A 16,266-nucleotide genomic window follows, 5' to 3' on the forward strand; every position below is an offset into this window, starting at 1 on the left:
AATCTGTGCAACTGTATTTTCCATTGAGTTTCTGCAGCTACAGCTCTTTACTGTCTGTTTATCAAACATTGCCATCACTTGGTTTAGGGTTCAATAGCATTTTATCAAAATTGAACTTACTTTCAATGTGCATATCAAAATCAATTCCCTTATAAAATCTAATTAGGTTTAGCTTTGAACATTTAGAAGTAAGTAAAGTTAAAAAAATCAATAAAATCTAAGCTCTCTAATCAGTTTGATGGCTAAAAAAAGTAGACACAGAATGGTAACAGCACAAGATACGGAATGTTTAAATGTGTATTTGAAAAGTTAAAATAATTTATTACCTGCATGTCTTCCACATTGCTCTGTGATCATAAAGTGGGCAAGGAGGGGAAAATAACAGTTTTTTTAAGAGACTTGTTAGCGAACCAGGTATTTTGCCAACCTGAAATAGAATTGAAGATGCTGCCAGCTGTGAAAATCAGTTCCTTTTTAACAAGCAAACAGCTCTTTGTCATTAGCAGCAAAAATCATCACTATACGAACAGAAGAATGTCCATACTTATAAAGCCAACATTCATTTACACCTCGACCCTTAATTCCAACTTGAACTGAGCAGTTACAACATGTTGGACTTCAAAAGGTCCACTGAGGCCTGGCATCAGGTTCACCTCTGCTCCCATCATGTAGGAATCTAAAACGCACACAAAAAGGTACATTTTCCACCATCTCCTACTATACATAGATGCATGCTGAGTTGACACTTGGCTGACCAGTGCAGATCAGAGGGCTGGACCTCCCATTACTGAACACGGAGCTTGTGGTCTCGCTCCACTGGTGAGGGTGTCAGCAGCTTCCCGTACACCCAGCCAAAAGCAGGGTAATGGATTGTGTTATTGCTTGTTGTTGACAATGCAGCAGATCTGAGGTTGAGTATTTCCCCCACTTCTCCCAGCTCTCTCTTTTCACTGTCCATCTTTTTTTCTTCTGTTATTATCTCTGTAAATTATTCTAGATCCTTTTTGTTCTTGATGTTTAAAATACTTTAAATATAGTGAAGGTATGTATAGTTTATAGTCTACAAAAAATGCACACTACAGACTGTACATCTTTTGTTCTTGGTACTCCATTACTTTTCAGATGAACTGAGAGATAAGAGCTAAAAAGGGCTTAAAGCTAAGAGCTTTCTGTTCAGTTGCCAGCTTGGTAGTGGATTATATCCTATATTTTGAGCAAATGGTGCATTACACATCCACGGTTTATTCCTACATGCATTATGTGCATTCAGTTCTCAGTCTTACTAAAAGGTTCTTACAGGCAGGTTAGTTTAGGATTGTACAATAGTGGCAATAACTTGATATTGCGGTATTTTCTTGCCCTGTGATATATGTTGCGATAGAAAAAATACAGGAATTTTCCCCATATGACTTAAATAATACTTTGTGGTGCTAATCTACATGGCCAAACAAATTTGTTGTGTTGCCTCATGTGGTGGCAACAAATACAAGACACTGCTGATACAATACCACATATGTTATACAACTGAATAATAAACTTTTCATTGCCCTCTGGTTTACACTCTTGATAATGGCAACACTGGCTCTAAACGGTTGCAAATACTGTTTATTATTTAGAATTTCATGTTAATTGTCTTGTTACTCGTGTTCCTCTTGGCTTTTGTGAGTTTTTAGCACCATGAACAGAGCTTTTTTCTGTCCATTTGAAATGTAATTAATGTTTTTCTTTTCCCCACACTCTGTTTATGTCCTCCAGGCAGTAGCAACAGATCCTTATCCAGTGAAGATGCTGTATGACAAATCACATGACCAAGTGTGGGTCTTAACATGGGGAGATACAGACAAAACACACCCAACGCTTCAGGTAAGTGTGTAGTACTTAATAGTAGTTCCTTTTCAAATGTTAGTCAATTTTAGTTAGTTAGTAATTTACACTGATAAACGTAAAGTATTCCTGTTCTCAGGCAGACTGCGTATCTCTGTTACCACAGTCTATGAAAGAAAAGAGGCAGTCTATTGCTCCAGCCGTTGACTGAGAGATTGTCAAAAGAGTTGTGGTTCTAATGTTGAATGCAGTTTTTGCTGTGCAGGGTTCCGCTGCCAGAGGTTGGAGGTAACCAGTTCCTCCTTTGTTGTCTTTGCACAGTTAGCATCTTGGGGCAAATTTCCTTTGTTGTTCCTATCATTTGTGGAGTTAGCTACGACTATGTGTTTAAGTGCTTGTAGTAACTAAACTCGTATCCACTCAGTTCGTGGTATGCACCAGGCTAATAAGGGATCTTCAGGGAGAGTCTTGCATCATTGCTGCAGGGAAAAAGGTTGGTGCATCTGCTCCAAGTGGAGTAAACAGAAACCAAGGGCCAGTGAAAGGAAAGAGTATGAGAATAGTGGAACATGTCTACAGGGGCGTTTTTGCAGCAGAGGGGTTGCGCTGCTTCCTAGCTTTGGATGTTTGATGTCTGTACGACGAGGCAGTGACTCGATAAAGACTCACAGATGGTCTCCAACAGAAAACCACTACAACCTACACCTTGGCTGTACTCGATTGGACAAATGTTTCTGAAAACATATGGGACCAGAAATGAGCCATGCAGTTGATGAATTTGGATCAGCAACATTGATAGATGTATGTTAAGGTGGATAGATTGATCAGTCTCAACTGTATGCAAATGAGACGCCCCGCCTCTAGAAAGGCATAATTTTTAAACTGACCATTCTTGTTCCAAAATGGAGTCAGATGGAGCAACTACATTGCTTATTTTTATTTACCTCAAATGTTTACAGAAACACATTTTGGTGAACTGTTTTCGTAATGTGAGTGAAGGTTTCCAAACAAGTCACCACACTGGTCCACTTTGAAATCCAGGAGCAGACAGCGCACAGGTGAAGTGTTCATCCAATCAGGTGCAGTCAGTGTTGTCGCTGTAGGAGGGTAAAGCTTGTGTTGGATTCCTGTTGAAGAGCATCTGTCAATCATGTATCGTGACACTGCACAGTGTCCAGTGTTTGGAAGCAGAAACAATCCTCCACACCTGAAAATGTCCATGTAGACGTGTACCATTACACAGACAAAAAATGGCAAGTTTGGAATTGGCAGAACAATGGGAGAAATGCTGTTTGTTGCTGTTGATATATGGTTGTAGATGCAGGAAGTCACAAGGGGAACAGTGTGACTACATAACATTTAATCACACAAATGAATCTGTGTAGTTCCTTTTGATAAGTCTTTGCTTGTTAATTGCTTATTTGACACTTTTTTATTTTGCTCAAGCTTAGTTTTTTTCTCCTCCTTTAAGTAAAATGCCATGTTAGTATAAATATCCAGCTCTAGAATCTCACTTTGAAAAATGTAATAGACTCATTGTGAGAAAATTTCTGTTATGGCCTCATTGTTTTTTTTAACCCTGGTTGGTGATTAATCTACATAAATCCAGCTTAGTGCAGCTCTAAAACTACAAAATAGCCCTACTTTATTATTGTTTCATTTCTTCACCTACTATTGCGGTGTGGGCATTTGTGAACTCTGATGAGCAATTATCTCCCTGGGAGAATGTAATCTATATGAGCTGTAGAAAGTTGACCAAGTGAGGGAAACAGAGCCTCGTAACTAATTGAGACCAGTTGTGTACCTACATCCCTGTTTATGTTATAAGTATTTACGTGACAACATCTAATCTATGTATGTTTTAGAGCATTTACCAAGAAAGCAAAAACAACAATTCACAGCTGCGGCGCAGTCGGCTTGTGCCTGGTGTCCCTTTGGACCGCTGGTGTTGGAGGCTTCACAAATGAGAAATGATCACAGGTGTGGTTGTATTTAATCCACCTCAGGGGATTGGGTGAGATGAGAAAAGAGAGGAGGATGCAGAGAGGGTCGAGGAGGTGGAGGACAGAGGGAAGGGACCAGAGCTGGTACCTGTGGGAGAAGGTGTGATGCTGTTTTTAAAGGCACAGTATTTATATGTTTGTTTGTGTAACAGCAGAGGATGCTGCCAGGAGTAAAGGCACCGAGGGATGCCATTGTAATGTTGTATTAGACACAAACATGTTTATTGTTCTGCTTTGTCCCACTGGAGGGACGGATCCCATTATAATCGTGTGAGGTGTTGTGTTTGGTCTTTACAGTTTGGGCTTGTGCTGTGTCTATTCATTATGAGGGCTGCAGAGGGATGATACATTCTCAAATGTATTATTCTTTTGAGGATATTTCAAGTGAAATGACTCATTTTATATTCAGAAAATCACTTGAATGCATAAATGATTTTTTCCCCCAGTGCAGTTATTGGTTTTGAACAGTAGTGGTTTCATATAAATTTTTAATAGTTAATCAGGACTCGTGTCGCTGTTAATGGCACCGCAATCGTTTGTCAAATAGTTCTATGAATAACACGTCTTCATGATTGTGTAATGTCTCCTTTTTACACTATTATTTCTGGATGTTTTTACCCACATTTGTGCTATAATGGTTGGTTGTTTTGGACCTAAAGGTGTCACTATGGTTTGGCAAAAAAGAAAGTAGTGAAAAGAGAACCGGGTGTGGGTGTTAACAGCTTTCTACTGATTTACAATCTGCATGTGTGTGCCTGTTGTTGAGTTTTGCACCTTTTCTTCACAGGAAGCAGGTGTACAACCAGAGGATTTGCTTTTGTGTCACAGTTAAGGGGCATGATGATTATGCTAGAGTGGTTTTAAAGGTCTATCAGAGTCTTAATTTTAAATAAAGCAGAAAAATTTATGAAGAAGATGTTTTTCATCTCAGACAAAACAATTTTCTCCTCATAAAATTTGAGTGAACTACTGAGAGCAGCTTTGCATAACATTTCTCCCTTTCGGGGCTGCTGGTTGAACTGCTGAAAACATATTTTTGTGTTTTTCATTTTATTCATTTCCCCTCTTCCTGCAGTCATTCAGGAGTAATGAATAATTACTGAGCAGGGCATGAATCAATCAAAAATGCAATTGCAGGGAAACCACATAATGGATTGGAGGCCACATGGATCACACCTCAAATAAATGGTCTGATAATGTCATTATCATTTGGACTGAAAGTAATTGACCTGTTGAGCTGCAGCCTGTCACTACCAGCAGCACCGCTTCGCTTCAGCGGATCATACATGTGCATGACTGTCTCTGTTTGTGCATGTTAATTCGAGCACTTGAGATGTGTAAATGTGTGTAGGTGTGCGTCCATTTCGGTGTGTGTTGTGTTTTTAAGCAGCCAAGTTGGAGGATGGCTCAATAACTCTCTGTAAACATTAGAGGGAGTGTGATTGTCAATTCATTAGAGAAGACAAATGGAGGAATCTCTGCCGGGCAGACAGAGACATGGCCTTTCAGACTGTCAGTCTCATCTCTATGTACGTGCCAAGAAGATATTTAACTCACAGGCACATTGGTTTTTTTCTGTGCACGTACACACAGTATTTCCCATCTGTTTTCTCTCCATTTGTCTTTTAATTACGTTTGCCAAATATGTATTTTACACTGATTACTATTGCAAATGAAATCATTGCTACTACAATTTGTCACAACAGGAAACTGCAATTATTTACTTTAGGCTGGCAAAATCGTGCCTTTAATTTAATTCTCTTCACAAAAGGCATTTTTTATCGTAAAGCCACTTTTTAAGGTTTGGATTTTAGTTTGTTAATTCTAGTCTCATTGTCTTTTTTAGTTTTTAGCAGTGTAGCTGTGACATTTTTCCTGATAGAGTTTGGGTATCATTTACATTTTTAGAAACAAAAATCTTCTTTTAAATTATGAAAATAAGGCAGACATTTCAAAGGTTAAATTTATTGTACAAGAAGCTGTACAAGAACTTGGTAATGTTAAGATTTAAAGAAGTGTGCAGTGGTCTGGTAGTTAAAGCAAACCAAGCAACTGTAACGTCCCTGATTTGATTCTTGGCTCTTTCTTCTCATGTTTGGAGTCTATGACTATATTTTGTCTCTTTTCAGTTTACTTAAGTGACTCTGAGTTGTAGAAGTCAGTACATCTAGTTATTGTTTATTGAAATGACCTGAGTTGAAATGGTATTAGTGCACATAATTTAGGCAAATAACACAAATGGATTGGTTTTTGCAGGCGTCAGCTCAAGATCACACTTTTACAATGCTGACAGTTTCTGGATGTAGACCACCAGTTTCAAAGTGTGGAACTGAAATGCCAATATGGTCAAAGCATCTACCACAACTTAGAACACAGATTACAGCACATACAGGGGGAGTGTGCTGTAAGGATGCCATAACTACACTACATCCTTACAAAACAAATGGTTGTTTGCTGCTATATTAATGTTCAAAATCTTGTATACAGAGCATTTAATCAAATGGTTATTATGTTAATCATAGCAACAAAGTTTACACTGAATTGTCAGATAGAGGTGTCAGATCAGAGACTGGCTTTACTTAGACACTGACAACAAACAAGCAGTGATTTATAGCAGTCCTACAGATAGAGACATCAGATCAGAAAAACACATGTCTTTCTAGAAGGCAGCTAAAAGCAACATATTGTGTTGCATAAATTCTTGATGATGTCCGAAATGCAGTCTGGCTTAATTCCAACCCTTCTTTGCAGGAAAGTCACAACTAATTATGTGATATTGAAAGAACTTGACATGACTATCTGATCTATATATTACCATGCATACATTTACTAATGTGTCATATATGCTGCAGGGAGTAAAACACACAAATTATTAATTGAAGCTGCGAAATTCTGTACCGAGCATTGATCTTGAACATTAGTCTTCCAGGGAATCCATAATGTGCTTCATAGCTTCCCAGGAGCAACAAGATGGGCATTTCTAACAGTACATAGGAAAGGCACAGTTTCTGTCACTATGTAACGTGCTGCATGAGGTAATACGAAAATGCCTTGTGAGATTTATTGAATTTCCTAAATGACACAAATACACTGGAGTATTCGAGGAATCCCATTTCATTTAGATGTACTGTAGCTAGACGGGAAACTTAAAAAAAAAAAAAAAAAAAAACATAATAAACACTACTCAAGGCTTCTCCAGAGTGAATGTTGTTGAAAGGCAAAAGCTACTCAGTCAGAACCAAATCCCCCTCAGGTATTAGGTCAGCCAGTGAGGCAGGGGCAGAGAAAAACTCAATTGGGCCTCAGCGCTGAGTGTGTGGATATGAAATCCAAGGATGAGCGATAACAAAGGGAAGCCTGTGGCATTAAGTTGAGAGCACCTGCAGCCCCAAAGACTACAGCAGCTGCCTAATAATACATGAGTGATACTACATTGAACCCCATTAACTCCTGTCATTGTATTCTGCAACTGTTGTAATGACTTTTTGTTGACGAGGATTCTTTTCATGTCTTGCTAGCAGTGAGAAACAGGCTGATGCTTTATTTTAAAAATGGATGAGATATGCAGGAGGGTGGAGAATGGGGAAAAGGAGAGCACTTCTGAGGAGTATTGCAGCAGTGTAGCAAAAGTAACAACTCGGCAACTTAAACTGCTATTTTTATTTCCTTGCATTTGATAGTTCTGAGGAAGGAATGTGGAGTCTGGCCCCCCACTGGGCATCAGGTAGAGGTTCGGCTTTAGTGGTGTAGGCGTAGACATCAAAATAGATTTTACACTTGGCTGTTTCCCTTCAAAAAATATTCTATATGCTCTCCAGCAACATTTGCTTAGGTGTCTAAAACTAGAACCGTTTTAATAAGCAGAGTTTGTCTGAAAGTATAAAGCGGAGGTTGCCAATGAGAAGGAACTGTTTTTGCTTTGGAGGTGGTATCACGGAGTTGAAGTTACCTGTTTGCTTTTAATAAATGCAGCCCCATAAACCACGTCACCTCGTCCTTGACTGTGACCTGATCACAGAGGAATGCATGATGAAGCATGTGTCATGGACAAGGCAGTGAACCAGGAGCACTTTACAAACATGCTGATTCAGTGGCAGGTGTTAGACATGAGGGATGGGGCTTTTATTGTGGCGTGTGCTCTTCAGACAACCATCAAGGAATAAGATGCTTTTACAGAGAACTGGGGTAGGTAGGGTTTCATCAGCCTGAGTCATATGCCGTAGATGGTTATCTGTTACAGGATTAATGGGGATGTCACCTGAACAAGCCCCGGCTGTTAAAAGCTGACGTACAGTATGAGCCTTCGTTTCACCTACACAAAGAAGCTACAAGGTCCTACGTTTAGTTACCTAAAGAGATTCTGGTAATATTTTGAGCACGGCAGTAAACTAAACATTCTGAACCAGATTACTGAGACTGTTACAGACTGTTTTAAACACTTTCAAATATTATGAACCTTTCTGGTAAAGATCCCTCTGATTTGCATAATAGTTACAGATGAAGCATAAACTTGTAATTCAGTTTATGTGGTTTAAGCCAATGTCATTCTGCCCAGTTTTCATCATCATCAGTGTAAGTGCTCCAATAGAAATCAACTGGACATCTTTTTGGTTCTTGAGGGTTTTTCACTTCTCTTTCAAAAGGCCTGCTAAGTTCTTACTGACCAGTGGAGACTTCTAGGTAAAGAAAGTTCACCACCATTCACACTTAATGTGTGAATGGTGGTGAAACTGACTTGAGGAGGGATATTAGGACTGTATGTGGCTGACCAATGATGGCATAGAACACCTCCCCGGTTTAGAGATGGCTGTTCCAGTTTAACATAGATTCCTTCCTTCACTTCTCTCAAGGCATCTGTCTTCTCTGTCCAGGATGTGGACATATTGGCACTCAAGGAGTCTCCTTTATCTTTTAGAATCAGGTGGACTGCTGAGCCTTGTTCTGAGGAGATGGCGGTCCTGTGCGGTGTCATGTTCTTGTGAATCATTGTATATAGATGCCTGTGCACCTCTTGCTGCAATGGACTGCATATATAAGATTGCTTAGCTTGATTTTTTAGTGTTCAGTACTCAGACTGAACCAGTACTTTTCTGAGATTCTCTTGCACGCTGGTCACATACAGAATGACAATGTTGTTACACCTGTTCCTGTTTTCTTGTCTGTTTGTCGTTGGTGTTTTTGTTGTTGCTTTTTTTGCCAGATCTCTTTTGCTGACTTAATGAAGGCCCTGTTGAGATAGCCCCAGGCTGTAGGTGCTGTTTTAATATGCATGTGCTCCTGTTCTTTTCTCTCTGCCTTCGGAGGGACATCTACCCAGATGGTGTAAGGTTCTGTGACCTCCAGTTTCTGCACTACTTTTTGGTCTGTGTGTGTAGGTCTCCAGGAAGCGTCATTGCTGAGGCATCCATCCTCTTAAATGTCCATCACATAGTCCAAAAGAAGACTTTTTATAAGTGACATCCTCTCTTGTGTAGTTCCATCCCTCTGAGTAGAGATTGGCCATGTTTTTGTCTGTGGAAACCCTCATTGGTCTTCAGGTAGGTGTTAGTCAGGCAGATGTCCAGCAGGGCACATATCAGATTAGTGGTGAAGCTGGTTCTATTTTTGAAAGAAAAAATAGCAACTTCGTGAAGTAGTTGTTTCCTGACGGTCTGATCAGTCCTGCCCTTAAAAGCATCAATCGTAAAATAGACAATCTTAATCTCTCGCTCAGTAGCAGGTTCAACACCCTCAGTAGTATCTGTTTTGCTTCACTGCTGCTTTACAGTAGAGACAAGGGATGAGCTGTTGGGGACAAGTCTGTGTATTCCGCATTCAAGTTGAAAAGGAGATGGTTCCCTCTTCTTTCCTCTTATACTCCAGCAGCATTCGAATGATGTTTACTCCATATTCCAAGGCGATATGTCTTTGAAGGTTCTCAGTCATCCAGGTCATGGTAATTGTAAGTCCTCCAGTAGAAGGCAACTCTATTGTTCTCTGGTTATTGAAGTCACAACCTTTCCTTCACAACACTGTGTTTGACTAAAACATTTTCAACACAGACTGCATCCCTGTTAATTTAATCTATGATGTCTTGGTTCCATAAATGAAAGGCACTACATTCACTTTAACAGCTAAAGTGCAGCTCTTCCTTTTGTAGTTTCCTGTTGAACACAATTGTGTAGTTAGTTTTCTGTCAGCCTGGCCATGCTGTATATCACTGATAAATCGGTAGTAGTCTAAAAGGCGGCCAATGCAAGAAGCCAAAAGGAAGGTTAGGGTCATTCAGACCGTTTGTCTCCCAGATTTCTCCCACAAGTTTTTTTGGTAGTGTTCTTTACAATATATAAACGGGATCCTTATTAAAATTGTCTTATAGTTATGTGTTTAAAATAAAATGCTAATACAAAAGCCTCAGAAATCAGCCAATCTGTAGTTAAAATCTCAGAAAGGACCAGGAACCATCTGATGGAAGAGTTCCTACTTCACAGAGAAATGGCTTCAATTGTATATGCAGGCAGAAAAGAAACTAATATAAACATTATTCTAAACTCTAACTGCTTTTATTCTATTTTTATATTTCTGAAAGATCAAACAGCTTCCGTATGTATTTACAGCCACTATATGTTTAATTTTTGAGAGCATAAATGGAGTTTTCTATCTTTGTTTTACTGTTTAATATTCATATTGACTTTCCTGTCGTTGTGTGTAGGTAATTCCTCAAGCCAGTGTGGGTGAAGCACATCATGCCATCCGCACGACTTTCCAGAGGGTGAACGACTTCTTCATTCCTCCAACTAACCTCATCATCACTCACGTGAGGTAAGGCAGCACACATTCAGCCACCTCTGGCCTTAAAACACAGGCGACCCTATTGCTCGCTCATCACAGCTGTCCTTCTGACACAAAGGAGAATTCTAATGAGAATCTCGATGTGTATTAATCACTGCCCCCAAAAATCTAGAAAGGCTATTAACCTTTGCTTTGAACTTTGTCGATTTAGGTTTGCCTTTGTCTTCCTCAAAAATGAACCTGCGGTACACAAGATTGATCTGGAGACCTTCCACCGCGTCAAGACCATCAGCCTGAAGAACTATAGCTGCATACCAGTCAGCATGGCTTACACACACCTGAGTGGCTTCTATTTCATCCAGTGCCAGAGCAAGAGCCTTCTGCAAGCCCCGCCACAGCTCATCATCGACAGCGTGACAGACGCCGTGATTGGTCCGAACCTAAATGTCACGGGCCAGGCTTTCGTGTCCCCGGACGGCCGCTACATTGTGACACCTGACCCACGGAGTTCAAAGCTGATAGTACAGACAGTGTCGTTCCAGGGGGAGCTGGGTCTGAACCAGGAAATTGACCAGCCTGTAGCTGTCTCTGATCTGGTTTTCCAGCCCTCCTTCACAGAGTCCAACCAGCATGTGGTCGTGGCCACCTCGGGCTCAGGCACGGACCTGCTGTTTGCCGATCTGTCCTCAGGCCGCACTGAGGTTCTCCGGAGCCTCAAGGAGCCCCTGGGCCCCCAAGCCTGGCCGTGGGGTGGCCCCAACCGAGTGGTGGTCTCCAGCGGGTTGTTCGGACAGTACCTGGTGACACCGTCAGTCGAGTCGCTCTTTGTCCTGAACGGCAAACAGAGAACGCCACACTGCGAGGTGTCAGACATCAAGAGAGGGAACACAGTTGTTTGGGTGGGGGAGGTATGAGTTAAAAAGAAAAAAAAGCAGGAGATGTAGAAGTAGAGGCGCAAGTGGGGAAAAAAGGAGAAGGAAAGATCAGGCCAAATGACCTATTATTAAGATTTGTGTGAACATAAGTTGTGGACTCAACCCTAGGACTGAGTGAGAGGGAAACATGCCTGGGTTTGTTGTAACAAAAGTACACTTAAAAATAGAGTAATTGAGAAAATATTAAGAAAATCTGTTGTGATATTTCTATTGGGAGAAAGTGTCAATGCCGTTCAGTGCAACAGTGATCTATGTGCACTTAACTATACAGAATTGTACATTATTGCACTTCCTTCCATGTTATCACAGCAAATAGGTACCTGAAGAGGGGTTATTAACGAACTATGCACAATGCTCACTTTTTTTAGACTAAAAAGCTTTCCAATTTTTGTTTATCTCAACGTTTGTCGTTTTCACCAGTGCTGCATATAATCACCACAAACTGTCAGTCTGTCCTGTCTGCCTTTAGTGTATGCGTGTTCTGAGTCCTTTTAAAAGCTACCAACACCATCTGTTTACTCGCCTTCGTCATGGTATTGTACTGTACTCTCCCTCTGAAAGCTTTCATTCTTCTGTGTAATACCCTCTATTTACATTGTCTATCCAAAGAGCCCAATTGGTCCATTAGCCGTCGAATGTTTCGGTCGCAGAGGAAGCCTAACCAGAAATGAAAAGTACATCTTCTGGTCTCTTGCAATGGTATAATCTGTCCCCTGTTGTCTCTCACATTTATTCTGAACCTGCACAGCTCTGTGCTGTGAAGCCTGAAAATGCCACTTATACCACTTAGCAGATTCCCTCAGGGTAATGACTCCGGTTTACACTGACCCATATGCTGAGGCCGAGCCACAGTAGCATCAACTCTGCTGTCTAACTGGCTGTGAGCATTTGTACATCCTCTCAGAGAGCCGTGCATGAAGATCAAACTCCAAGTCAGGTAGACTGACACTAACCATGTGGTATTCAGCACCAGGTAAAACTTTTATTAATTACTGTCAGCATCAAACACTATCTGGATAGCAGCTACATATGCACAGGAAAAGATATTCTGTATCTCAAAGCCTGGCAACCCGTTTCAGAAGTAGAGATGCATTTTCACAAACATTAGCAATATGTACTGTATTAAACATCTTTCCTGTTGTCAGGAATAATTATTGATTGTGAAATTACATAAATGGCTGTACATGTACGTTTATTATTGTTACTCAGAAATTGCATCCCTACTTTTGAAACAAAAAACTGAAATTACTGTCTCGAGGCGGTAACCGAACAAACACCAGCAACTCTTTACATATAGCAGATATTTATTTGTTTGTGGAGGAACTGCATCATCTTTTGTGTAACTGTGTTTTTCCTCTTGCACTAATCATCATTATGATGATCCATTAGCAGCAAGACAGAACTGCAGCTTTTTGCAGATGTAATAGCATTATCAGAAATTACTGGAAACATAATGTCTCCAAAGCATTTCTGCCTACTGACAGTAGTGCTGGTCTACATATGAAGGAACGCTCCTGATGGCTCTTACATAGTGGTCTAAAATTGGTGCCAATGCTGGGGTAATGGCTTTTACTTTTCTTTTTTTCCCTCTTTAGATCTACAAGAATTCTCAATAAGTCAGTTCTGTTAAATGCTCCTGACTTTACCTGGTTGATGATGAAGTAATTGTTTGCTGGGGAGACTTCTTACATTGTGTTTCTCAAATTTGCTCTTAGAAATAGTCACACAGCAGAAGACTATTTTAATTGTACCTTTCTCACCAGTATGAAAAAATGAGAACCAAAAAATAGACAGACTCGATAATAACACAGTGAGCCTCAAGCAAAAACCACTCAAACATTTGGCTTTTATGGGGAACATTCAAGTCATTTAAAGAGAGTCTGACTATAATCAGAGAAAAGAAACTCAAGAATTTACCCTGGATTCACAATGAATGAATTTGGTGTTTAAATTTGATACTAAATGTAATAGAATATGTATCCAAGATGACCTTAATGCTTAAAATTACTATTTATTCACCAGGTCATCATGACTCACAGTTTCATGGGAGGTTCTGTTAGAATTGAGGCACATTTTAGTACAGCATGTTCAGTCCTTAAACTCGACACATTTGTATACTTAAGAGAGTTTAGTGAATCCAACCAAACTGAAAATGTTCTTGCGTGAGCCTCAGTGTGAACTTGCCTTTGAAGTAAAATAGAATCTGGGATGTACTTCAGCATCACAGCACAAATACTCACAGCCTTTGGGATTTTGCAGTTGCTGACCATTTTTTGGCGGGTCAAACATGCTTGAAAGAAGTGAGATTAAAGTTGTATTTATCTCCACAGATCACGATGTCAAAGTCCAGCTTTAACACGCTTCACGTGAGTACTCTAGGAGAAACAAACCACTGTAAATCCAACTGGAGTCTTGTGAATGGAGTTTACTGTATCTGCTTGTGTGTGTTTCCCCTCCCCACAAACAGCAACCTAAATTAAATATTAATCATCTTCTCCTAATATGTAGTTGTGCCTGTAACTCCCCAATGGGATGCAATGTGTAGGGTAGAAACCAAGCTGTGCAAGAAAAGAAAAAGTAAACACAGGAGTGAAGCAGATTTGTCGTTCTTGTTTGTGACTTCGGTATTTGCTGCTAATCTGCCACGAAAACCTTTCTGGCATGATGGTCTTTTTGAAGGCAAAGACTCAATGTTTCCTAGACCACTGTTGCACTGAGGACAGAAATATATATCTGCGATACATCTAAGCTATGTGAATGGAAACTTGTTAAATTGGTAATCTAGTTTTCTGTCTAAATGAAAAAAAGAAGATTCAGGCTCTGAAGTTTCCTAAAGTCACTACCCCATCCAAAGTCCCTGATGGCCCTAAACGAGTAACCGACAGTGTTCAACAGCTCAGAGACATGCATGTAATGAAAATAGATCTTCAACATGATTACCATTGACCTCTCAGTGATCTTTCACAGTCACATACAGTTTACCGTTGCTTGTGAAAAAGTCACTTTTCTGCCCTCTCATTGTCACATCTGTCAGCTTCTCTCTTAAGGTCGATTCAGCAGTAAGACATCGCTGCTAGAGCCAAGGAGAGCAAGAGCAAAGAGACTGCACCTGTGCTTGCTGATAGAACTACATTATTGGCTAGCTCACGTTGTTTGTTTGGGTCTACCTTCAGTGTCACATGACTATTTCCGTACCTCTCCTTTAACCCTGAAGCAAGGGGCTGCAGAGCTGAACCGCTTGGTGTGATAGACATTGATAGGAACCACTGTTGTAGATAACATTGTTCATGTTTAGAACACGTTCAGACATGACAAAACTGACTGTACAGTTTTCTTTATGCATTTTGTGTGTTCTGGTTTATGAGGGAATTGTTTTGTAAGAAAAAAATCGAATTAAATATATTGTAAAAATCAAGTTGCCGTGTCTTGTGAAGTCCCTTTCTACCAAATGAGGCTGCAGCTAACAATTAGTTTCAATATCCATGAATCTCTTGAATACTTTCTCAATGAATCAGGTAATCTCTGAAACGTTGGACTACAAACAGATGTCAACTGTTTGGTTCAGCCAACAGTCCAAAACCCAAAGCTATTCAGTTTCCTTGCATATATTACTAAGTAAAGTAACAGCGAATGTTCCATTGCTTAAAGAATCACTGAAAACAATCATCAGCCAATTAACTGAGCCCTGCTGCCAAATGCCAACTAATAATTCTCTGCTGTCAGGGTACAACAATTAGCTAATCAATCTGTCCAATACACTATTTTGATCACTGACTTGTGGATTTCCTCGTATCTTTCTGTTTCTTATCCCTGAAAAACTGTAGATCTTTATAGCTTTTGTACTTTTTGTCAAAACAACAGAGTTTATGACCTTTAAGGGCACAGTTCATCAATACACATCACTAGTTGCAGTAGTGCAGCACCAATAACAGAGAAAGAACTGCTCAATTTAACACCCAATAACTGTTCTTTAAGTATTCATGTATAACTCAGTACATGTATGTAGATAAATCTTCCATTTTTTCATGCTGAACAGTCACTTCTATCAGAATGTCCATTATCAGCTATTACATCTCTACATATCACCAGTAGGCATCCTCCTGCACATAATAGCAGGTCAGGAGGTGCATCACCATTCACTGTGATCCTCAATAAACTGAAAAAAACCTCGATTACGTCGGCGAGCTCTTGTAGTTGTGCAATTAAATGCCTGTAAAATTTATGCCACCGCCCCTCTAAACTCCTAATTCAGACTTTTGGTGGAAAAACTCGTATATGTGAAGGTGATACTTGGTCTACCAGAAGGTGAAGAAGACAACCTACCGATGATATCTATGAGTCTATGAGCATAAAAACAACTGACAATGGCTTTTTTTAGCAACATCCAAAAAGAATGCTCTAAAGAATGACTACTAAACTCTTTGTGTTTCACTAGCAGTAAACTGAAGTTAATTAACACTTACCAATTGAACATAGTCTCTGTTTTCTTTATAATTAGTGGCAAAATTCAGGAGCCTTCAAATGAAATTAGCTGGAAAATACAGACCCTTAACATAGAAGTGTTGCTGTTGCAGTCTACATTAAAATTAAACAAGCATTTTGATGCAGAAAAAAACAATTAGGAACAATTTCAATAATCAGTTAAATGCTTAAATTATTTGTCAGAAAAATTACGGCATTTCTGCACTGATTTGTTGATTTAGTTGCTAAATTTGGAGTGTTTGCTACTGTAC

At 39.8% G+C, this 16,266-nt stretch overlaps 1 protein-coding gene across 2 annotated transcripts in view; it reads left to right on the forward strand.

Moving 5' to 3' along the window:
• fstl4 (follistatin-like 4) overlaps positions 1-14,948 on the forward strand; it is a 257,662-nt gene extending 242,714 nt beyond the window's left edge. For both annotated transcript variants that reach the window (XM_023266557.3, XM_023266556.3), the window contains 3 exons: positions 1,756-1,863; positions 10,519-10,628; positions 10,810-14,948. In XM_023266557.3, coding sequence (XP_023122325.2) covers positions 1,756-1,863; positions 10,519-10,628; positions 10,810-11,512 — 921 coding nt within the window. In that variant the 3' untranslated portion in view covers positions 11,513-14,948. The remainder of the gene's footprint in view (positions 1-1,755; positions 1,864-10,518; positions 10,629-10,809) is intronic.
• Positions 14,949-16,266: the final 1,318 nt, after the last annotated feature.

This window comes from Amphiprion ocellaris, chromosome 14 (assembly GCF_022539595.1).
Source record: "Amphiprion ocellaris isolate individual 3 ecotype Okinawa chromosome 14, ASM2253959v1, whole genome shotgun sequence".
NCBI lineage: Eukaryota > Metazoa > Chordata > Actinopteri > Pomacentridae > Amphiprion > Amphiprion ocellaris.